Below are 25,770 nucleotides of genomic sequence, written 5' to 3' on the forward strand. Positions count from 1 at the left end.
TGTATTGTGCTTTCTAATGTCAGACTTCCTCTTGCATTTTTTTTTTTTTTTTAAATAAATATAGCAAATGGCATGGCTAGGATCAACAGCTGGGAACGCATTGGCACAGCATTATTTGCAAGTACGTTGTGGCATGAAATTCACCATTGATATCACAGTGATGTTTGCTTTGCTTCTGTGAGCAATGGTAGTAGTAGCCCCATCGTGCTATGCACACTTGGCTAGGGCATCCAGCAGTTACAATGTGAATGGCCGCACAATAGAGAATCCAACCTGGATTATTCTTCAGAAATCGGAGACTGTCCTAAATATGGGTGCATATTTTGGGTATTTGCAATGGACTATTGAATATTAAGTCATTGTGAGTCACTTACTTAGAAAGATCCTGTTACAAAACATTGAATGGAGGGGGTGACTCTATATAAGTATAAGAACTATTTCATATTTTAAAGGCAATTATTCTTTTTTTTCCTTACACTATTTTCATTTAAGGTTGTTTTTTTTTTTTTTTTTTTTTTTTTTTCCTAGAACGAGGATTTTGTGTTCTTGGTGACCACTGCCAATTCGATCATGGAAATGACCCTTTGGTGGTAGATGAGGTGTCATTGCCTAGCATGATTCCTTTCCCTCCTCCCCCTGGACTTCCACCACCTGGTATTCTAATGCCCCCCATACCTGCTCCAGCTCATAATATGAGAATGCCAGTCCCGAGGCCAATGACTCAGCCCCCTCCTGTTGTCCATCCTGCTCCAAGTAAGTATCCTATGTCTAGAGCCACTCAAATGGATAAACACTATGTAACATTATCACCGTACATATTGAAGTCTGATGGATAGGATTCTTATAAACCTGGAATGTCATATTAAGAATACATTATACAGCTTTGTTTAAGGCCGTATTCTTTAAATATGTCACTTGCAGATCTATTTGCCTTACCGCTCTTTTAAAGTAGATGCATATTCTGTACAAGCATGTACACAAGAAAAGCCGTATTTCTCCAGTATGGCTGAATATGATACTTTACATATACTAATCAGAAAAAACTTCGAAACCACCGGCCTAATTGAATCTCTGTCCCACAGTGGCCTCTAAAAACCTTTAAGGTCTGGCATTTAAGTCTCAAGGGCTTTTTTGAAGTCTATTCTTGCAATCTTTGAAGTTTCCTAGTTTTGTAAGACACCTGAGGGCATGGTAAACTGAAAATGTATTTCACTCGCTCCCCAGGTACCTTGTTTTTGACTGGTCACAATGGTCACGTCCTAAGTAGCCCTTCCAATTATTGGCATAGGGAAACTGGGAAAACCCATTTAAAAGGGGTAGTCCCACAAACACAAGATTCTTAAATGTACTCGGGATAACAAATCAACACATTCTCTAATTCAATGTTATCAACATAAATATAGCATTTACAGTCCTGGTGTACACAATTTTGTTGATGTAGGAGGTGTATGTCGGAGGAACATCAACATTTGTGTAACCTGGGACAGGCTGTATGCAACAAATCTTTTAAATTTCTTTTCAGTGAGCAGGTTGGAGGGAAAGTTTGCGTGCCCCACCCATATCCTGTACCCAGCCTCATCCCCTTGTGTGCTCACAAATTATAATCCCCTTCCGTTTGTTACCGCACCCCATGCTTTACAATGTCCCTGTCCTGCAGCAGATCCCCTTAAAATGCCTTGCCAGCCTACTTTTTGTAAAAAAAAAACTGATACTTCCAGGTCCCTTTTGGCAGTCCTTCTCTCTTCCCTGAAACGGCTGTGTATGCCCCTAATGTCGACAGTTTCATTTTTTTCATTTTTGTCAGCGTTTGTTGGCTGCAGCCAAGTGTTTGGGGACCATGAATTGTCGGCCATCTTGCCTTTCTCTTATAGTGCACCCTGGTAAAAAAAAAAAAAAATTATGTATATATATATATATATTATAATTTAGATGGGTTTCTGGAAATCTCCCATCAAAAATGATAAACCAGGGTCACTAACTCATATATCCAGGCATTGTGACTCTGGTAATCATTTATATTTGTCGTCCATATATCCGAATATTGAGTTTTGAAAATTGTTTTGAACCCCTCCATGCTACAACTTCATTGGTTGTTCATCAGAGGCCATGGATAACACATATAGGAAGATTACCACAGACACGTTGCCGTGACCTATGAGTTTATCATTCATGGTTTTGATGGTAGATTTCCTATTTATGTTATGGCTGATTGGTTTATGGTTTAGCCATTGAGACTGGTAGGGAAGCATGGAAAGTTGCGGTTGCATGGATCTTGCCTAAGTTGGTGCAAAGGAGAAGTGTAATGGTTGTAAGTGCTTCTGTGAGCTTCTGCTCCACTTCTACATGCAGTTACTGGTACCATATCTTTTGTGATTTCTTTCTTGCTGGGGAAGATTTACCCTGAAATATAAAAATTATATTTTGCTTCCACACATGCAGGGCTTCCATTAGCACATTCAGGCTTTGTAAATAACCGTGAACAGCCAGGAACGAGTACTGTGCCCAGTCTGGCACCCGTAGGGGGAAGGCTACCCCCTCCAATACCTCCTCAGAACCTGCTCTACTCCGTTTCAGAACGTAAGCATAGCTTTCTCACTACCCCTCTTTTTGTGATTTGTACTCCATCTGTTTTTCATTAGCATATGACTAGGGTTGCTCACATTTTCCTCACTTTGGCCATCTATGAGCATTGTGTGGCTTTGTGGTAATGGGGTATGAAGATACGCAAGCCACTGCTTGACTATAAAGATCAGGAGCTCAGTGCTAAGAAGAGCTGCTGGGTCCAGTTCGAGCAATGAGCTCAAATACAGTTCAGTCCCGGGGGGTAGATGTTCAGGTTTACTTGGGGACAGGCAGAATGTTGTATAAGGCTATTGGCATCCAACCCCCCAAAAAATGTCTTCAGATTACTGTACACTTATAAAATATACAAATTCAACATAAGAACAAACCTAAAGAACCTAAATTGGACGTAACCCAGGGACTGCCTGTACTTGGCTTGTATGATATAAATTCTCATAATTGTAACTTCACTGTATAGTGTGTCTACAATCACCAGGATAATTTTTAATATGTAAGGCCCTATTCCATACATTGCTGTAAAATGGTAGTACAGTATACATAATAGTAATATGCGTCCTTCTCTCTGGAATAGGGGAAATTGGGCACAATTGTTGGCCTACATGTTGGTCTACTCTCGCCTACACAGAATATGACACTGAGGGATCTATGCCACAGTATAGACATATAAAGTATTTCCATGTAGAATATTTAACATCTTTAAAGGGGTTTTCACACAAAGGCAAGTCCTGAGACCCCCACAGATTGCGGCTCCTCTAATTGAGCAGATGACCATGCATGACCATTCTTCTCCATTTAATCTCTATAGAGCTGACGGGTTGGGTTATTGGTCCGAGGAGCGGCAAGGGGTTGGTCGGGCCCCTTGTTCTCACGATCTGCGGCCTAACTTCCCTTTTTGGGAAAACCCCTTTTAGTAAAGTTATTGCCCCTTTTTCCCAAAAATAAAAAACTGGCAGATGAAACTTGGCTTTCTTTAAACGAGCCACACCAGCTTTCAGTAATCATGCAAAGTTTAAAGATTTTTTTGAACGGGGTGGGTACTTTAGTAATTTGCATAATATCTGCCCTCTAACTGTACTACAGATACTGACATTCATTATGATATGTTGAACCAGATTTGTTGTTTTAGACTGGCTTCATCTTCACACGTGTGCCATGAGCCATCACTATAATGTTATCTGTGTCCTAAGCTTATAAGGTTATAATATAAGGTTATTATAAGTCTTCAATCATCTTCTAGATACGTATGAGCCTGATGGTTACAATCCAGAAGCGCCTAGTCTTACAAACACTGGTAGAAGTGGATACCGGCAGTTCTTTACACGGCCGCAGACTCAGAGGCCAAATTTAATCGGACTGACGTCTTGTGACATGGACACTGCTCCAAGAGGTTGGTGGTTTGTAGAGTTTTATATGTATTTGCAGGTTTTTAGTAGATATTTATGCTGATTTTTGTGTTCTCTCTGTGTTTCGGTCTAGCTGCTAATATTGTCATACAGACGGAGCCACCAGCTTCTACGCCAGTAAATAGTAACCTCAACCGAGTGGTGGTAGAGCCGGATAGGAAAAGAGCACTTGGAAATACCAATGATGGGCCTTTTGCAAAGAAACCCTGGATGGATAAGTAAGGACATGATTATTACACCCACTATGCAGCCCACCAAAGCTACAGTGAAGTAAAAGCAATAATGTATTGATATTCTGAAAAATAACCGTAGCCGTGCTCGTTTATATAACGTGCCGTACATGTGACCTGGAGTTTTATAGCCAGTCACTGGCCTCATCGTGATGCCTGCATGCACGGCAAAAGTTTTATAAGGTCAGTGCCTCTGCACTGAAAGAAAATCAGATGGAAGAGGTAGAATCAGAGGTGATGGCTTTAGAATTGGTGTCTATTTAAGACATCCCCTATCCACAGGATATCAAGCTGATCAGTGAGGGTTCGACTGCAGGGGGCCACACCGATCACGAGAATGGGACCCCCATCAATCTAGAGAACAGGGATCCTTTTCTCACTTATTAATGGAATGGCTGGTGCCTGCTGCCTTTTTCAAGTGTATGATAGTTTATGGGAGAATGGGAATGTTTGAGATGAGCGCTGTACTGTATGACTATATCTGGCTGACTTGTATGAAGATGGGAGAGCAATGGGTCTTGGTTTGGGTTTTGGAGGGATTCTTTCTCTAGTACTTGGCTTGATTTGTTTAAATTTCTCTGCAAAATTTTCTCCTATCCAGGCAAGGAAACAACAACCATAACAAACTAGGATTTGGGAAAAAGATTCAGTACACAAATACCAAACTTGAAGTCCGAAAAATTCCTCAGGACCTAAACAATATTACCAAACTGAATGAGCACTTCAGCAAATTTGGTACCATAGTAAATATTCAGGTGAGTTTTTGGTTTTGATGTTTTGAGCTCTCTGGGGGCTTGGCTGCAGGTATTTAAAGCAAACCTGTGACCAGGAAACTGCAGTATAATCTGCAGGAAACTTGCTACAGTGCAGAAGATGCTGAATAGATTGATTTATAGCTCTGTAAAAAAATTAAGTTGTGAGGACCACTCCTATGACTTCACAACATAGAAAAACCAGAAAGGTTAGTGTATAAAATACAAGTTATACAGAGTATTTACCACAGAACTATGTAGAAATCTTCTCAGCACAATACAACACAAAGTGTTTATCTATATAGATAAAAGAAGAATGCTCATCCTAGGCTAGTATGTAGTACAGAGTATGAGAGCTCAGCAACTTCTGGGATCTTGATTGTGTTCAAGTTAATGGGATGACTTAATCCTTTATACAAAATATATTGAATTTAAGTAGTAGATCATCAGTAGTTGTGCATCAGTTGATGGCTATCGTTAAGAATACTATCAATGGATGAGTGCAGATAATGGGCTAAATAGAGGAGCAGATGGGCAGCTGCCTCATCTGTTTCTGGGACTGACGAAGGTTTCTAAGGACTAAGCCATCTCCTGCAATTAAATGGAGCGGTAGCACACCTTCCCAACAATCGGGACAAGTCTGGGAGGGGTGAGCTCTCCTCACCCCTCCTCTGCTCATAGAAAGTGAGCACACTGTGACGCTTTCGTGTTTGTGATACTGCAGCAAATTGTATCACCAGCCTCCATATGGCCGTGTGCATGGGGCCTTACCTTATTTAGAAGCAATGTTGTTGTGACTGCGGGTCCCAAAAGACAAAACCTAATAGTACTAGATCTTGTGTCATGTTTCTGTTGATGGGAGATGAGCTGTATTGGTGGACCAGCCCTTATGAACTTGTGTATACATTTTGCAGTTGCTGGAATAGATGGCCATCATTGCATACTTGTATGACCAGCATCTAAAGTGTAGTTGACCAATACAAGTTGCTTTAAGTTCATATTGTAAACTTCGCTAATGATCTGATAAAATACCATAAGAAGGAATTAAATCAAATCCTATTTAACGCTGTAATAGCAGTAAGATGAATCGATAGTCAAAGAAGACGTTCTTTCTCAAATGTTGATATGTTTTAGCTAATTTCCCTGGAAAATATATACATATATATTTTATTTATTTATTTTTTAGGTTGCTTTCCAAGGAGATCCTGAAGGTGCACTGATCCAGTACTTGACAAATGAAGAAGCCAGGAGAGCAATTTCCAGCACAGAAGCAGTTTTAAACAATAGGTTTATCCGTGTTCTTTGGCACCGGGAAAATAATGAGCAGGGTTCTCAACAACTTCAACAGCATTTGATACCCCATCATTTAACGCACACCGTAGCTACCACACAGTCTTCTGTACCAACTGGTGGACAAGCACATATGCCAAAGGTAATGCTACACCAATGTTTTGTGATACATTGTGTAATGTAAAACAATATTACTGCTTTAAAGGGGTGAACCCGAGTTATATTACCCCATATCCACAGGATAGTGGATAATAATCTTATCGGTGGGGGTTCACCTCTGAAGTTCATAATTCTGTTTACGATGCTCCCGTAGTATTGAATATAGCAGCAGGATGCCTGCTCGCCTGTCTTTTCATTCAACTTGTGAGGTTAAAATAACTGAATGCCTAGGTGAGAATACCCATTCAAGATGAGATTTAAAGGGGTTATCCGGGTGTTAAAAATTACTGAGGGCCGGGCTGGGGCGGGCTATTTAAAAATAATAAACGTCTACTTACCACCTCTGGTGCCGCTGATGTCCCGCGCTGCGGTCCGTTTGATTCGTGCCCCTTCCGGCCGTCCGGAAGCTCTCTGTGCACCCTTGTATACAAACTGGCGCACAGAGGAGATGGACCGTGACGCGGGACATCAGCAGCGCTAAACGAGGTAAGTAGATGTTTAAATAGCCCACCCCAGCCCGGCCCTCAGTAATTTTTAACACCCGGATAACCCCTTTAAGGAGACCCTGGGGTGTCAGTCAACATGACTCCGCTAGTCATAATGATGCCTCTATGCTCTTTTGCTTATCAGAAAAACTGCTGTAATTTTGGTTCAGTGCCAGATCATTTTAGGTGATAAAGTGAGGACTTCTAATCCCCTTACCAGCAGGTATTACTGGTGTGAGGGGTAAAATTCTGATGACATGTCGTTTTTAAAGAAATGATGGTTTCCTTTCCAAACTATCCATGTATATGCTTAAGGGGTATGAAACAAATAAAGAACTGTTGAGTTTCCTCATACTGTGGATAACCACTCCCTTTACTTAAGGTTTATTAGGGGGTTAATATATGAGGGGAAACTTGCATTGTGTTTCCAATATATTTGTAGACATATATATTTATCTGTATATTTGAACATGAATATGTCCAAGTACAGTCGGCATGGGATTGGAAAGAGCAAATGGGTTGAACCAACACCTGTGAGTGGTGCTAGTCATTAAAGATACAAAGGCTGTCTTTTTGCACCATTTATTACAATGTGCGATTTACACATTGTAATAGATGTGGAAAATCCCCATATACTGCCATACTGTAGAACCAGACAGTGAAGGAAAAAAACTATTTAATTCAAACCCATCCTCCCTCCCTAGAATTGATATAAATGTAAACAAACTGTAACAATCATAAACATGTTGGGCATCTCTGCATCCCAAAATATCTAATCTATCAAAACTGATGTCCCTGGCGTTTAACCTCATAACTGAAAATAACACTTTTTTGCCATTTTAAAAAAGTAAAAAATTCAATATAAAGTGATCAAAAGAATGTACGGTCCTCAAAAATGGCAGCATTAAAAACATCATCAAAAGTAGCATAAAATGACACCCCGCACAGCTCCGTACACTATACTATAAAATACTATTGGCAGAATATGACAAAATGAAGATTTATTTATTTTTTGCTGTGGGTGCAGGAGGTTTTGATTTTTATAAAAGTATGAAAACCTAAAACCTATATAAATTTGGTACCCCTGTGATCTTACCGACCCAAAGAATAAAGTGGACATGTCATTTGGGGTGCACCGTAAAAGCTGTAAAATTGAAGGCCCACAAGAAAACGGTGCAAGTGCATTTTTTAATCAATTTCACTACACGGCATGAAATATTAAATACCATCACTATGAAGTGCAATTTGTTACAGAGAAAACAAGCCCTCACACAGCTCCTTACACATGGGGAAAATGAAATAGATATGGATTTTTGAAGGTGGGGAGTGAAAAACAAAAAATGCAAACACCAAAAAGGGTCTGGTCCGTTAAGGGGTTAATATCTGTTGTGATTTCTTTACAATCTGCAGGCAATGTCTAAACCTCCCACCCAGGGTTCCTACAGCATCAATAAACTACCTGCAAAACATCGACTTGGAGCAGTCACCAGTCAGTCTGATACAACATACATGGCTCCTAACCAGAACAACTCAGGAGAGGAACCAGGGGTAGGTGAAGTGTAACCTTACTGTGTGTTTTATGTATATATGTTAGGGAAGTTATACATATTTAGTAACTGTTTGCATTGTGTCTTGGTGGTTCCAGTCTGTAGAAGGGCACAATTGGGCCAAGCTATTGTTTAGCCTGCAGTTGGCGAATGTTTCTGTATTGTGAAATGTATTGGCCATATAGATTAGTTGTCTTCCTGCAAGTAGAGTACAGGCAGGCAGGAAAAAACTTGAGCCTGGATTTATGCTATGTTACTTGTTGGTTCTAATGTTTATGTGCCATTTTTATACCTTCATCTTGAATTTTCTTCTATAGTCTCTGCCACCTGCATCCAAAATGGTTTACAACTCTGCCACCTCAAAAGCAGCAACTAAGAGCTTGGCAGGCTCCAAAGCTGTAGATGTGCAGGATGCCCTGAAGAAGAAGCAGGTATAGTATGTGCTCAGCCACCTCTGCTTGTGCAGTGTGAGAGCCTGAAATAAAAATAGCTTGTTCCTATTGTAGCTGCCTTCCCCTTGTGATGGCTTCAGTTACATGCTCTAAATGCCTTTGTAGGTTTTGTTCTGCATGAACAAGCCCTGGCCTTTTATTTCTTTTTCACACTGTCTCTGCAGCTTAAATTCACAGTAATATTTCCTTCTCTAGAATCCCAGCCTGGTTTGGCTCTGTAAAAGACCATATAAAGCATTGCTGGGAATACTGTGTTGCTTGTAAGAAATAGTGTTACTAGTAGAACTACTTAAAGGGAACCTACCACCATGGATCTACCTATAAAGGTAGATCAGGTGGTAGGTACATCTATGGGATGTGAGGATAGCCCTTTTTAGAGCTAATCCTCACGTCCACGCAATCTTTTACTAAATTTAGAAAATTTACATATTAGGGAATTAAAAGTTAGTAAAAGATTGCAGGGACGTGAGAATTAGCCATTAGAAGGGCTATCCTCCTGTCCTATAGATGTACCTTTATACGTAGATCTGTGGTGGTAGGTTCCCTTTAAAAACAACCCTAGAGGTACAGCAGTTACCTGATCAGGGAGGGTAAGAAGGATTTGATTTCTGCTTCTCCCATGCCTGGGCCTCATGCCTCCCCGATAATAGCAGGATTTTATCAAAACCAGCATTTTTATATGTCATTCTCTATAGCCTCTTATCCCTGTATAGTGGGCCCTAATAAACTAGGAAATGAATGTCATAAATTCAAAGCACAGCTTGCCACAAGTAACTGCAGTAGTGCACTGGCGTTAATTGTAGGGAGCTTTATTGCGGGAAAGATGACTTCAAAGTTTGTAAATGTAGTGGAGCCCATTGGCTCTCCATTTCTGGTAATTGGTGAGGACTTTGAGAAACCCCTGAGGTTTGTGTCTTTATTTTCTGTTTCTGCATGTATGAATGAACCTCCTCTCCCACTAAATAGACATATATTCCCGAATCCAGTGCCACTTTAACATTCACACACATAAATGTGAGTTTATTTCATCCACATTTAATCTAACCTCTGGAGTATGGAAACTGTAAGTAATACTGTACACTCAATTGTTAGTTGTCCATAGGACACATTTCGCCTATTAACACACACATTACTTGGATAAATACATTACTGCAGTACTCTTCCCTAATCTTACATTGATCCTAACCACACAGGCTTGGATAGTAAGTGAACACAGACGCAGTATATTCCTATGTCCTCCACAAAATCCTGCCAGTATCATAGATTTGTGTTAGTAAATTTTTGGTAAAAAAAAAACCTCATTTTATTTTTTGTTTAGACCTAAGTTCTCTTAATCACTGACACTTATCCATCTGAAACATTGGGTTGACTGACCGGAATGACCATAATGACTTTATTGCTTTTAGTTTGTTCTCCGATGTACATTAGTAACCACTGACTTCTTGCTCTATATCTCCTGATTTCATTGATTTAGTCCTAACCACAACACAAGAAAAAGAAATTATACAAGTGATAACAACTGTAACCGTTACTTACAATTACATAATTTTTTAAACAAGAACAATGCTTTATAATTTCTTTCACTCTGCTGTAACAATTCATGCTCTCATATATATCTAATGTGTCATTCGCTGTTTGCTCTGACATATTAAGACCACTGAAATCACATGTCTCCCGTTACTTTCAGGAAGCGTTAAAGCTCCAGCAAGACATGAGGAAGAAGAAACAAGAAATGTTAGAAAAGCAAATAGAGTATCAGAAGGTACGTGCTGAGTGTGTGATATTGCATGCCATCGGCTTAATCTTAAGACTCCTCATATGTGGCCAGTAAATGGGTTGTATGTGTTTACTTAATCACATGGTTTCAACAATAACACAAATCTAGTAGAGATGTCGGTGTGGTAGCACTTTGGTGTAAGGGGATATATAGGAACAATCTTTTGTAGATAGTTGTCTACTTCAGAGTGGGGTACAGAGCTTACATACCTGAGGATATGGATGATGGCCCTATATTTATGATGCCCTTTTACAGTGGTTACCGAAAGTATTCAGACCCATTAACATTTTTGTTTACTACACCCCACTTTGACAGAACAAAACACCCAGAAATGTAGATATTTTTGCTAATTTATTAAAAACTTATTAAAAACTTTTAAGAAAAACTGAAATATCCCATAGTCATATGTATTCAGAACCTTTGCTCAGTACAGGCAGTCCCCGGGTTACGTACAAGATGGGGTCCGGAGGTTTGTTCTTAAGTTGAATTTGTATGTAAGTAGAAACTGTATATTTTATAATTGTAAATCCAGACAAAAAAAATTTGGGCCCCAGTGACAATTGGAGTTTAAACATTTTTTGCTGTAATGGGACCAAGGGTTATCAATAAAGCTTCATTAGAGACACCTTACAGCTGATTATTGCTGGGACTATAGTAAAGCATTCAGAGAGCTTCACCAGAGGTCAGAGGGGTCTGTCTGTAAGTCGGGTGTCCTTAAGTAGGGGACCTCCTGTATTGAGTAGAAGCAGCTTTTGAGCTAGTACAGCCATGAGTCGCCTTGGGAATGATGCAACAAGTTCACACCTGGATTTGGGGAACCTCCGCAGCGCCTGTTTTTGTGTTTTTGTTTCCCCCCAAAAAATTGACACCGAATATTTCAATTTTCGTCTTCATGTGTTTTTTTTTAAAAAAAAAACTGTATGCAGGTTTTTCATATGTCTTGCACTGAGAAGAGGCTTCCATCAGCACACTCTACCGCGTGTGATTGCAGTTGACTTTGTCATTTCTGGAACTTAGCCACAGTGATCTTGGGGATCTTCTTAACCTCTCTCACCAAAGCTCTTCTCAAACGATTGCTTAGTTTAGCTGGATGGCCAGGTCGAGGAAGGGTTGTGATCGTGCATGCATGCCTTTCTGAATGTTTACCCTTTGTTTGGCTGCTTTGAACCTGTTAATCTTCATTAATAGAAGTGTAGGCAGCTGTGAAACCAATTAAAACCAGCCAAACAATTGGTAAACATTCAAAAACACATGCGTTTTTAAACGGACTGAAAACTCATGCTATAAAACGGTCCAAAAATGCAACGTGTGCCACCCTTGGATCTCATGATTTTCATGTGCTCTGATATGCAATGTGAGCTGTGAGGTCTTATATAGACAGGTGTGTGCCTTTCCTTATCAAGTCCAATGGGTTTAATTAAACACAACTGTTCTCCAGTGAAGGACTAGAACCATATGAAGGAGGATCAGAAGGAAATGGACAGCATATACTCATGACCATGTGATATTTCAGTTTTTCTTGTTTAATAAATTGGCAAAGATCCACATTTCAGTTTTTTTTGTCATGATGGAGCGCAGAGTGTACATTAATTCTCTAAAGGACTTTGTTTCATTGCAGCCAATCCTAAAAGTAAAAAATGTAAAGGGGTCTGAATACTTTCTGTACCCACTGTATATAAACAATGTTTTCTGCACACTCCACTGATATGGCTGTACTTAACTTGCTTGGTTTGAGCCCCAGTTTTAGTATTATGTAAGTATTATAAAAATGCAAATCAGTGTTTGAGTTTGCATCACCTAGCTGCTAGAGATGGGACCCACTGCTGCACTGTAAACACTCAGACATTTATGCTTGACTCTCCACACAATAAAATTTCTATTGTTCAATCTATCTCCTGTAGATGTTGATATCCAAGCTAGAGAAAAACAAAGGCATGAAAGCAGAAGAGCGGACAGAGATCATGAAAACCCTGAAAGAACTTGATGAGAAGATCTCGCAGGTCAAGGACGAGCTGAAGACGTTATCTGCTCCATCAAAAGTGAAGTCTAAGATTGAGGTATAGAACACAGGATGTGTGACAGTCTATTATACATCACATAAATCTAAGCAAGTGCTAGACTATAATCTGCTCCTCCCCATAGGCACAGAAAGAACTTTTAGATGCAGAGATGGACTTCCACAAACGACTCTCCTCAGGAGAAGATACAACAGAGTTACGGAAAAAGCTCAACCAGTTACAAGTAGAGGTAAGAGACTCCGAAGTACTGGGGAGGTGTCTTTAATTTTTTTTATTACTACTATTATGTTTAAATGTTAGCCTTTAAATTGTGAACTGCTCATATTACATCCCCACGTCCGTAACAACCCGTTAAAAAAATAATTTCTAATGAGCATGGAGACGGCACTGCAAAAGCAAGTGATTTGTGTTTTGAATAATTTGGCAGAATAAAAACATAAAACCTATTCAAATGGGATATCACCGTAATTGTATTGACCCATAGAACATAAATAACATGATATTCATGCCAAACAGTGTTTAAAACCAAAAATAAAAGTAAAAAATCTGTATCAGAATAGATTTTTTTAATTTATTTTTTGCATTCCTGCCAAGAAAGTTAATAAAATATAATCAATGGGATATAGACGCCCCAAACTAGTGTTGCTATACTCCTTGAGTGGTTTAGCTTCAAATGGGATCACTTTTTATGGGTTTATCTTGTTTTGGTATGTTATAGGTTCAGCAAATGCCACATAGCGTTTGAAAATTGTTTCAGCAAAATGTACCCTCCCAAAGCGTGATGGCACTCCTTCCCTTCTGCGCTCTGTTATGGGCCCATAAAGTGGTTTATATCCACATGTAGGCTATTGCAAGACTCGAAATGCACAACAAAATCTTGGATGTGTTTTCTCATTTTATCCTGCATGAACATGTAAACTTATGATGATTTTACCAAATAATTATATGTGATTTCCCCCTTTAAAAACAAATAGAATAATGCCTACTTTGTGCCACTCACCCAAAGTTATGGCATTTTCTGTTCTGAAAATGTTTGACAAAAATCTCTGTTTATGGCCTCAAGCCAGGGCCAGTTAGCTTTTCCACAGATCCCATGATGCCTTGTGTTCTAGCTCAGAGAAATGTAGCATTAAATCAATTTCGTTTTCCACGAGTTAATCCACTGAACATGGCACAGTGTATATGGTGACTATCCTGGCAGCTTCCATCACATGGAGGAGCAGGGAACATGTAATAAGTGAAAGAAATCATAAGTAAAACAGCTACATGAAGTGTATAGCTTGTGCTGTTTGAGCTCTAAGGCTTAATAGCTTATTTGCACAGTGCTGATGACAAAGTGGGGATAGGGCTGCAGCGTAAGGTGCAGAGTCAGAGAAAGTTCTGTAGAATCAGACTGGGACAGAGGAATTGATGGGAACAGGGGAGATCTTGTCCCTCACTATTCTGTTCAGGAGATGTCTGTATCTACAGCTCTGAACATACCCAGCTCTGCTTTATACACGTAGAGCTCTGTCACATGACCTCCTCTGAGCAGGAAACAGAAGCCCCTCCCATAAAACAGTTAGATAAACCAACTACAGACTCACAGGGCTATGAGCAGAGGAAGCAGCTCCTACAGGGGTAATCTGAGGGGTATAGCTAAGAAACTGCAGATTATCTTTAGTACCTAAATCCATGGGATGTAAAATAATTTTACTGAACTATTGACTTATGGAAAAAAAAAACTTTACAGTTACTCTTTAATAAGCATTTTATTGTCAAAATGTTATTTCTGTATAGAACCTCCAGTTTGTTTTTATTTCGATGCTTAACAAGGGCTGTTTTGAATAGTTTGATAGGTGCAATTTGAAAATGTGGTACTATGTGGGGAGTTTCCAATAAATAGAATTTTTAAAACCCCTAGAAATATAAATCATACTTGAATCTTAAATCTTTGTTGAAATCTGGAAAATTGCTGATCGACTTGTAAACCGCCTAACATCCTAATAAAATAATATTAACCATGTTTATGTTGAAGTATTTTTTTTTAATGGTAGTTGGTAACCTATTTGGGCGGTTAGACCTACTATGTGATGAGCATAACATTTAGAAATCAGAAAACCAAATTAAAATTTTTTTTTTTTTCATAAATGCAAAATCTTTCAACCAAGATATACCACTAATCTACATGTCATGAACAAAACAATGGGAAAATCACCTTGGGGAGTGAGTGTTTTAAAGTAATTATCGTATATGTGATCAAAAGCAAAACTCTTACCTAATTTGTTTGTTTTATTTTAGGCTGCTCGATTGGGTATCTTGCCTGCAGGACGGGGAAAGAATATACCTGTACAGAGCAGGGGTAGAGGACGTGGACGAGGAGGAAGGGGGAGGGGCTCACTTAGTCACATGGTTGTCGATCATCGCCCCAAAACAATATCGGTTGCCGGTTTTTATGAGAAAGAAAAAGAAGAGCTGTTACAACACTTTGCTGTAAGTAAATCACAATGAATCCTCCCATTATCTTTTATATGCAGGACTGAAACGAGCGTCATTGTTTGCCTCGCATCTTTAAAATTTAGAACAATACTTCTGTGTCCTTATTCTTCTTTCCATACATTTAAAAAAAAAAAATTGTGTATTTATATTAAAAGGTGTTAAATTACAGCAATGTGCTATGGTTTTTAATCTTACAGCATTGTAAAAAGTTAAAAGCTTTGTAATGCTTGCTGGCTCCCCCTGCTGGTAGCTGTGTTTTGTCCTGCACAGCTCCTGTACACACAGAGATCAGCTAATGCATTGCAGCCAATAGACATGAGAGTGGACGTGGGGCAGTGAGCTTGGCTTTATAAATACATTATTGCAAGCCTCTGCATGTGCTGCTGGAAGCTCTTGTCAAGCAAGCTAAATGCAGCTAGACATGGTTAGCTGCTGTGCTGAGGAGTCCTCCCCTAACAGGGCTGTAGCAGCCCTTTACTCCCTCCACCATTAGTCAGCCAACAGTCTGAGTTCTCCTCCTGTAATCTCCACTACTGAATGTCCCTCCATGCTACACTGCTGTCCTGCAAAAGGGTCCCTGTCCCCTAAAAAAAGAAAAAAGGTAGTTGCCTCTCTATCCATCTTATCCATCTATCTCTCTCCTGTCACCTGGGAGGGGGGGCATAAATGTGCCCAATGGTGCTCAATAAATAGAGGAACCAGTGGTGACCTTTATCTAGAAAATTAGTAAGTCCAAGGCAGCTGTGTGTGTTCAGCATATTCCTGGCAATGCCTCTAATATATACCCGGTTTCCCCTAAAATAGGACATCCCCCCCCCCCCCCCCAATAAGACCTAGTACAATTTTGTCCAGGGTTTAAGGCTTAGCAATATAAGGCCTCCTCTGAAAATAAGACCTAGCGGCAGTCATTGCAGCAGCTCCCCCCATGACATATATTAGTATTAGGAAATCTTTTAGATGCTGCAGAAGGTTGTGACTTAGGTAAGAATTCATGGAAGTAAATCACTGGCTGTTACCCTGCATATGTGATCCCAGCAGCTACCAGGATAAGAAGGGTCATTTATGGAAAGTGCTTTTACTAAACATGAGACTGGGGCCAATGATTCTAATAGAGATGGAGTCACAAGAAATACAGCATAAAATTCAGAGTTTGGAAAGATAAGGATGTTAGAGAAGTTTATTTTTACATGAACAACAATTTACATTTATCATAGAACAAAAAAAATCAGACATCCCCTGAGAATAAGACCTAGTGCCTCTTTAGGAGGAAAAATTAATATAAGACACTGTCTTATTTTCGGTGAAACAGGGTATATGCAAAAAGGCAGGCGGCACTAATGAAAGGTAAAGTTTATTAAAGTGTGGTGACATTTTGGTTTGGGGGAAATTTATCTGCACCTATTGGCTGCACCCATTTGAGAACTTACAAGTTCTATGGAGGGGCATGAAGGGGGCACAGCTAGCTTCGGATTGGGAACCGGTGCTGGCTAAGGCACAATTCTACGCCATGCAAAACCTGTTGTAGAATTGTTGGTGGTGTAATCCCTGCTGTATTCATCAGCAGGCTTGTGCCTCCTGATAGATCTCCTGGGGGGTCTTATTCATGAGATATGGTATGGCACCTAGTGTCTGTTGCCATTGAAGGACATCTACCACCGGGATGAAGAATTGTCAACCAAGCACACTGACATACTGGTGTGTGCCCTCCTCCTAAATCCTTTTTTTCCTTAAGAACAAGGGCATACGAAGCTTAAAGAGAAGATGCTGCCATAGGGGGCACACACTAGCATGGCAGTGTGGTTGGTTTACAATCCTTCATACTGGTGGTAGATGGCATTTAAGTTGTTTGTAAGCAATCCAGTCACACTGATTTTTATGTGCTTGATTTTATTTTTGAAGATGGCAAACAAACAAAATTGTGTAACGTTTCAGTCAAAACCTGACCTTAATCAGACAGTTTGACAATTGGAGAGCAAGTAGAATATTGTTCTGCAGACTAATGTCATAACCTATAGCGCATTTTTCTGCACAACCTTCTACTTGCTGTCCAATTAGTAAACTGTGTCTGATGAAGGTCAGGTTTTGACCGAAACGTTACACAATTTTGTTCATTTCTTTGCCATCTTCATAAATAAAATCAAGCACTTTAAAGTCTCCTATCTGTGTGACTGGATTGCATGCATAACACTTATTGGGACTGGGACCCTATCCAGAGCACCTGGGAATATAGGTGCCTTCTGCTAGTTAACTACTTGCCTAAACTTATAGTTTCATCATAAGCCACTAGGGGCTTTTATGATGTGTTATACTAGGGCAAGACATCAATGCAGCCAATAACTGACCTCAGCAGTGACCTCTACCCTCTTGGCCTGTCGCCTGCATGGGTGATATGCCCTCAAATGGCAGTAGCTACCATACGTGGGCATATAGGGTTTGCTGTACTTGTATTAGTTGTGTGCTACAAGCCTTGTAGTAAACACAATACTGGCACATGGCCATGAATTTGAATTACTTTCCCCTTTACGCCACCTCCTTGTCAAGTGGGAATGGAGGGGTGTGAAATGGGGCATGCCTGGCAGTAGGATGCTTCATGCCCTGCACACGGGGACAAGCTGCAATCTGTGCCTATTCAGCTGCAGGTTATAGTGAGATTACAAACTAGACAGGACCTGGCATAGAATTGTCCAGCAGCGCAGCCAGCTCCGGGTATATCAGGTGCTTGGAGCCTCCTGATAGATCCAGGAGGGTGAGGTTTACATCTAATGCTGACGCATGATGCTCCAGTGTATAATGAACCCCCCCCAATGTTTTTTGTTTTAGCCACATTTTTGATTTGGCTGTCACTGATCTGCTCTGGGACCTGACACCAGAAACACAACCAGCGTCAGGAGTTAGAATATAGTAGTCTGTGCGCAATTTATACCACCAGTCAGTCCATGCTATAACGAGGCGTGACTGGTGGTGTATACAGATACTGTACTGAAGTGTGTGTGTGTGTGTGTGTGTGTGTTATATACACACAAACTCCACCAGTCAATCCTTTGTAAATATATATAGGATATGTGTTACATTTTATAACAATCCTTATGGTGAAACAGTCTATATTGCCTCCAGCAAAATTATACCTGAGCTCTGACTGGTTGCTATGAACAACATAAACTGTTTTGTATGTTATTGAATAAATAGGTGCGCGTGTGCATATATAATTCTTATATACATCTCTTATTCAAGGATTAAAACAGAGAGGAAGCGGTGTCAGGGCTTTGGTAGGTGACGCACAGCATCTATAGCAGATTCCTGCTGTGCTGGGGATCAGTAAGTGCAGGGACTATTTCTTTCCACTGGTGGAAGTAGACTGTGAATGTAGTGATGTAGCGCTGTGGTGGGGCGGTGGAATAACTGCCTCTGTCAGTGCTGTGCATGCGCCTGGCTAGGCCCCTCCCACATTTGTCTCCACGTGGAACCAAAGAGAGGCCAAATAAGCATCACAATAAGAAAGTATTTATAATATTTAAAGGGGCCATTTCCCGCCTCGGAGGTCACCGCCACCCGTAACAGTTTTTATATTTTGATAGATCGGGCATTTTGGGACGCGGCGATACCTAATATGTTTGATTTTTACTGTTTTATTATGTTTTATATCCGTTCTAGGGAAAGGGGGGTGATTTGAATTTTTAATATTTTTTTTTAAACTTTTTTTTTTAAAACTTTTTTTTTCACTATTTTTTAGACCATCTAGGGTACATTAACCCTAGATAGTCAGATCCTTCCTACCATATACTGCAATACTTCTGTATTGCAATATATGGCATTTTTGCAGCACATTCATTACAATGAGCCACTGGCTCATTGTAACGAATCTGCAGATGCCAGATAGTCTCGGGTCAAACGAAGACCCGAGGCTACCATAGCAACCGATCGCCGCCCCCCGAGGATGTTCGGGGGCGCAGTGATCGTAATAAAGATGGCGGCGCTCGGGCGCCGTCTTTTTAAACGCCGCCGGCGACTTTGCCGGCGGCGTTGAAAGGGTTAATAGCCGCGATTGGTGCAAGCACCGACCGCGGTTATTAGCGGTGGGGTTTGCTGCAATATGCAACAACCCCCCACCTCTGTATGAAGAGGACTCAGCCCGTGAGCCCTCTTCATACACTCCTTATACCTCTGCGCCATAGAGCTACGGCGCAGAGCGTTAAGGGGTTAAAAAAATTACCTGTATGAAAATAATTTCTCATAAATGTAGTCATATGGTCCCTTAGAAACGAGATGGATTCCTCGGATACAACCACCTCTGCTGGACTGATTACACAAAGGGTTTTTGTATATGAAATGTCCGGTAGTTACTCTATATACTACAGCCGTCTTGTAGTAATGATTGCGGAATCCATGTGGTCAGGCAGGACTCAATAGCGCATGTTTGGCCACCTCTGCCAAAATGTGAGGTGGTCGTAGCCGAGGAAGCTTTCTCGTTTCTAAGGGACAACATGACTACATTCATGAAAAATTATCTTCACAAGGGGGGTGATTTGAATTTTTAGGTTTAAAAAGAAAAAATTTTTTTTTTTTTTTACTATTTTTCTTACTCCCTAGGGTACTTTAACCCTAGGTTGTCAGATTGATCCTACCATATACTGCCATAATGCAGTATGGCAGTATATGGGGATTGCACACCATCTATTATTATGTGCAAATCGCACAATATAATAGCCTCAGATCTTTGTGTGACACGAAGCTGTCATGGCAACGGATCACCGCTCCCCGATGACGGGGAGTGAGGATCGGAGCCAAGATGGTGGCGCCAAAGGGTTATTCACACTGATCGCAGGTGTTTGCTTCATTTTGAAGCCCATGAGCCCTCTTCATGCTCCCCCATGCGCAACGAGATGTAAGTGTACATCTTATTGCGCTATGGGGTTAAAGGCTACAGGAGAAGTGGAATTCAGATGCCCCTATTTCTGGTCCTGCGGTATATAGAAACATACTTTTGGTGTCATATTAAAGGTAAGAATTTCTTTCAGATCACGTCAAGCTGTGAGCAACATAACTGGAGATGCAAGCAGTTAATCCAATTCCCACCTTTTTATTTATTGGCAGCTCTAATTTCCAGCTATGTCTGTATCTGCATGTACGTCCAGTTATGTAGCTCAGAGATTCTTCTCTTTAAAGAGTAATTGTAAAGATGAGGTTTTTTTTCCCATAAATAAATAGCTCTTGGGATGTAAAACAACTTTACCTATACCTAGCAGATTCTTTGCTATCCCCCTCAGATTACCTCATTGCTTCAGTGGCTGCTTCCTCTTTTTTTCTGCTGATGAGCACTGTGAGTTTGACAGAAATACATTGGATAAATAAAAACTACAGTTTCATCGGTTGGGAGGGGCTGCTGTTCCCTGCTCACAGAGGAGGAGCTCTCTGTGTATGTAGCAGTGCTGGATGTGTTCTGTGCAGGAAACATCTGTATCCGAAGCTCTGAATAGTGTGGTACAAGATCACCCCTACTTCCTATCAGTCCCTCCATCCTATTGTGATTCCACAGAACTACTGTCTCTGCGTCTTATGCTGCAGCCATTCCCCCACCTTGTCATCAGCATTTTGTGCACTGTGAAGATAAGCACGGGTTATAGACTTCATGTAACTGGTTTACTTATGATTTCTACTTTTTATTACATGTTCCCTGCTCCTCCACGTGATGTAAGCTGCCAGGTTGTCACCATACACATCCTTTATGTGCACTGTGCAGTGTTCAGTGGATTTACTTGTGGGAAACTAAATGTATTTAACCCCTTAACGCTCTGCGCCGTAGGTATACGGCGCAGAGGTATAAGGGATGTATGAAGAGGGCTCACGGGCTGAGTCCTCTTCATACAAAGGTGGGGGTTTTTGCATTTTGCAGAAAACCCCCACCGCTAATAACCGCGGTCGGTGCTTGCACCGATTGCGGCTATTAACCATGTGATTGCCGCCGGCAATGTCGCCGGCGGCGTTTAAAAAACGGCGGCGCGCGGCGCCAACATCTTTAATGCGATTGCCGCGCCCCCGAACGTCATCGGGGGGCGGCGATCGGTTGCCATGGTAGCCTCGGGTCTTCTTTTGACACGAGGCTACATGGCTTCTGCAGTTGTATTGCAGTATATGGTAGGAGCGATCTGACCAGCTAGGGTTAATGTACCCTAGATGGTCTAAAAAAATAGTGAAAAAAAAAAAGTTTAAAAAATAAAAAAAATTTATAAAAATTCAAATCACCCCCTTTCCCTAGAATGGATATAAAACATAATAAACAGTAAAAATCTCAAACATATTAGGTATCGCCGCGTCCCAAAATGCCCAATCTATCAAAATATAAAAACGGTTACGGCTGGCGGTGACCTCCGAGGCGGGAAATGGCGCCCAAATGTCCGAAATGCGACTTTTACACCTTTTTACATAACATAAAAAATTATCAAAATGTCGCACAGACCTCAAAATGGTAGCAATGAAAATGTCGCCTCATTTTGCAAAAAATGACCCCTCACACATCTCCATTCGCCAAAGTATGAAAAAGTTATTAGCGTCAGAAGATGGCAAAAAATTATTTTTCTTTTTTGTACATTCGTTTAATTTTTGAAAACGTATTAAAACACAATAAAACCTGTATAAATTTGGTATCACCGCGATCGCACCAAACCAAAGAATAAAGTAGGAGTGTTATTTGGAGCGAAGAGTGAAAGTCGTAAAAACTGAGCCCACAAGAACGTGCAGGTTTTTTTTTTCAATTTTTCCACATTTTGAATTTTTTTTCAGCTTCGCAGTACAGGGCATGTTAAAATAAATAACATTACGGGAAAGTAAAATTTGTTACGCACAAAATAAGCCCTCACACAGGTCTGTACACGTAAAATGAAAAAGTTATGGATTTTTGAAGTTGGAGAGCGAGAAATGAGCCAAAAAACCCTGCGTCCTTAAGGGGTTAATGCAAATTACTGTGAGGACACAAGACATCATGGGATCTGAGGGCAAGCTAGCTGGCCTCAGCCTGAGGACATAGACTCGCAGACATTAGTCTCCGCCCACTTCACCTTTGGTGAGTGATTTTTGTCTAGCACTTTCAGAACAGAAAATGCCATAACTTTAAAACCAATCAGAATGATGCCTTCTTGGTGCTGCTCGGTCTTTTCTTTGTAAAGGGGGAATCGCATATAATAATTTGGTAAAATTATTATAACTTTACATACACCAAATGGTACTATAGAAACTCCCTGCAGACTTAACTTGCCTAATCTCTAACAAACATGACTCTTCTACTGCTTTTCAAATGATTTTGGAGGAGATTTCATATAAGAGGAATTATAGAAAAGACATTTCAGACCCTACCTGAGGGAACTAATATTCAAAGGGGTAAAATCTAGTGACTGGTTCTCTTCACTACTTTTAAAGGGAACCTGTCATCAGGATCACACATTTTCACCTAATGACAGGTTCCCATTTATTAATTCCCTGTTTTTATAATTAACAATTCTGGTTCCAATATGTTTTTAAAAGTTGATAAAAGTATGCCTGGCTCCCTGCATGCAAACTGGATCGAGTCACTGGGGTGTCTGTTAAAATGCTACATTCATCATCATCATTATCTGCTCTTCCTCCCTTCCCCTTCCTCATCAGCCATTAGCTGACCCTATGCTCCAAGCAGATTTGTCATCTCATGTTTGTGGGAGGGAGGTTACAGGGAGAGGTATCAGAGACAAGATGATTATGATACCAGAGACTCCCAACACCCCAATGATTTGATGCAGTTTGCTGCCAGGTAACCTTTTATATTATTTTAATATTTTCACTAGGTGAAAGTATCAATCACATCCTGATGACAGGTTTCCTTTAAAATTTTAAGGAAAAATTCTAACGTTGTAGTTACACTTATAAATGTATCACTCTGTAGAAATGACCGTTCTCTAGGTAAAAAGCTGCAAACGCTTTTGCCAAGCGCTGTCAAGGTTTGTTTATTTGTTTTCTGCGTATTGAAGAAAATAATAGTATTTTCGATAATCTGTGCTTTCACTTACATTTTTTATGTCCATAAAATGCTTGGGGAATTTGTAAAGCAGTTTTTCATTCACAGAAATTTGGCGAGGTCGATGAACTGAAGGAAGAGGAGTTTCCACCTAGCGTCATTTTAACTTTCAAGACAAGGCAAGAAGCTGAAAATGTAAGAGATCTTTTTTTTCCTGAATTTTCTCACTGATGTTATATTTTCTGTTCAGCCTTGTTAATCTATTATCATATCATATTATCAATTACATATATACTCGAGTATAAGCCTAGTCTTTCAGCACAAAAAATGTGCTGAAAGGCCAAACTCGGCTTATACTCGAGTTAAAAAATATAGGTTTTACCAGGTTTTTGTGGTAAAATTAGGGGTCTCGGCTTATACTTGGGTCGGCTTATACTCGAGTATATACTGTAGATACAAGGTTAACAAATGATTGTATAAAACAGAAAACGTGTACAGAAAACCTGCATATTAAAACACCAGAGGGCGCACTGAAGTCCCACACATTTGATTTATGATTTACCAGCCACAGTATAATCTAACCAAATAGTAGTAAAGTTTGTACATATATGGAATAAATAAGTCCTTTAGGGGTAAATGGAAACATGACACATCAAAAGGCAGAACTGGCTCAGATTTGTGCAAAAATGGGGTTTTATTCAGGAGACTCCTGTGATTTGATCATGGAAGAGACTGAGGATGGGTTTTGTGACTATAAAAGTACTTTTTTTTACTTTTTTACTTTTTTTTTTAAATCTTGTTCTGTGTCCTACTTTTTCACTTGAGTGTATGGAGTTCATTGTGTCCCTCATAAAGGCTCCTGTGTAATGAGACAATATGGACTTTAAGACATGGGCCTTTTACATTGGAAACACAAACTATCATAGCTACGGCCAAAGAATAGACCGGTCTCTGTCACACAGATAGCCTTCCTGACTGTATACTTGTTTATACAGCCTAGGTTATGTATGAAATATTAAGTATACCTGTGTTATAACTAAGCAGCAACTCCCACTTTGGGAGTTGTTCAAGGCAAGATGACTGCATCCATTTGGCTACCAGAAGTTAAAGTGGTGTTTTTGTGAAATTTGACTTTTTTATTTTTTTTTTATTTAGGCTGCTAACCAGGGTTCCAAATTCAAAGGTCGAAAGCTTATAGTGTGCTGGCACAAACCGAAGACTCCTTCCCTGTCCACAGAGGTTGAGGAGGAAGAGCCTAAGGAAGAGGTATGATAAATGTAATTAAAGAGAACCTGTCATGCACCCCTGCCCCCTAAATAAATACTTCAAAACTTTAAAACTGATTAAAAAGCAATGCCCTTATCCATAAATGGTTCCTTTCCATGTAACTGGATAAAGGACCTTAGATGACATCACCCTGGAAAAGCAGGACACTAAAGATTTATTATTATTATTTTAAAAAATTATATAAGTACAACAGGCAATTTTCCTTCAAGGCCTAACAAAAGAAGACAGTATTTGACAGTATAACATGTTATATTATAGGTGGCAAATTACAGTATTCCATGAATGACCCCCATACACAGTTGTTCCTAATTTAACCCTCTTTCCTTTTTGTCATCAGGAAGCAGACACATCAGATGCATTTCTTCATGAAGACGATGATGAGGATGAAGATGAAGATGAGTCTCGTTCCTGGAGAAGATGAAAGCACCAATAAAAGAAAAATGTACATAAAAAAATTACTTTTTTTAAGACGTGTTTACTGACATTTTTACAGTCGTAACATAAAGAAGGAAAAAACGAAGAAAGTGTAAACCCAAATGAGCCAATTATTTTCTCCTTGTCACAGGAAGTAACTATCTTGATTGTGTAAATCATTGAATTTAATGCTTTTCTATGAAAGCCAAAGGCTAGAGACTGTTTGTTTGTTTTTGTTGTTTAGGGTTTTTTTTATTTTAATATACATGGTCCTACACAGAGTATAGTGAAATATTTTTGGAAGTCTTTAAAGTGAAAGTTTTATTTTTTAAATTTCTAGAAGTCTACCAACCCTAAGCAGAATCTCAGTGTTTCTGCCATGCATCCCATAAATCCTTTTCCAGCTATGGCCCTCAATTATAATTTTTTTGTTAATCTATCAAAATAACCTGGATGACCTAAAAATATTACCCTCAAAATGTTTACCCACATTATTGCTACCAGACAACTTGTGCCAAACTTGGCTTTCTGTAATGCTGTATGAGCTACAACTATTGGATTTCCTAGCTATAGAGTGAATAGAAAACCCTTTAGGATCGGAGTATACCATACAAGTATACAAGGTTTCATCATCTCTTAAATTTGTCACAAAATATGCCTGATGTTATATCATACTCTGTTAGCAGCCCCTAACAAAGCAATAGGTGGCATCGAGGTTACCCCTAGTTCCTCTGTGACAACTTATCCTAAAATATTACAAAATCTCCCTTCATTATTTGAATGTATTTGTTATAATGGGATGAGGAGTACACCAAGAATGCCTGTTTGTTTTTGTTTTTTGGGGTTTTTTTTTTTCTTAGTAGTTCTCATTTAAAGGAACCATTTCAACAGGTTTAACCACACTGAACTGTGCT

At 39.9% G+C, this 25,770-nt stretch overlaps 1 protein-coding gene across 1 annotated transcript in view; it reads left to right on the plus strand.

The window, feature by feature from the left end:
- Positions 1-25,542, plus strand: part of RBM27 (RNA binding motif protein 27) — a 41,282-nt gene extending 15,740 nt beyond the window's left edge. The window contains exons 7-21 of the mRNA XM_072146138.1: positions 529-753; positions 2,440-2,577; positions 3,821-3,970; positions 4,060-4,204; positions 4,818-4,971; positions 6,155-6,400; positions 8,313-8,450; positions 8,767-8,880; positions 10,589-10,663; positions 12,580-12,735; positions 12,821-12,925; positions 14,977-15,168; positions 23,264-23,350; positions 24,311-24,421; positions 24,780-25,542. Coding sequence (XP_072002239.1) covers positions 529-753; positions 2,440-2,577; positions 3,821-3,970; positions 4,060-4,204; positions 4,818-4,971; positions 6,155-6,400; positions 8,313-8,450; positions 8,767-8,880; positions 10,589-10,663; positions 12,580-12,735; positions 12,821-12,925; positions 14,977-15,168; positions 23,264-23,350; positions 24,311-24,421; positions 24,780-24,863 — 2,120 coding nt within the window. The 3' untranslated portion in view covers positions 24,864-25,542. The remainder of the gene's footprint in view (positions 1-528; positions 754-2,439; positions 2,578-3,820; positions 3,971-4,059; positions 4,205-4,817; positions 4,972-6,154; positions 6,401-8,312; positions 8,451-8,766; positions 8,881-10,588; positions 10,664-12,579; positions 12,736-12,820; positions 12,926-14,976; positions 15,169-23,263; positions 23,351-24,310; positions 24,422-24,779) is intronic.
- Positions 25,543-25,770: the final 228 nt, after the last annotated feature.

Source organism: Engystomops pustulosus, chromosome 4, assembly GCF_040894005.1.
Source record: "Engystomops pustulosus chromosome 4, aEngPut4.maternal, whole genome shotgun sequence".
NCBI classification, from domain to species: domain Eukaryota; kingdom Metazoa; phylum Chordata; class Amphibia; order Anura; family Leptodactylidae; genus Engystomops; species Engystomops pustulosus.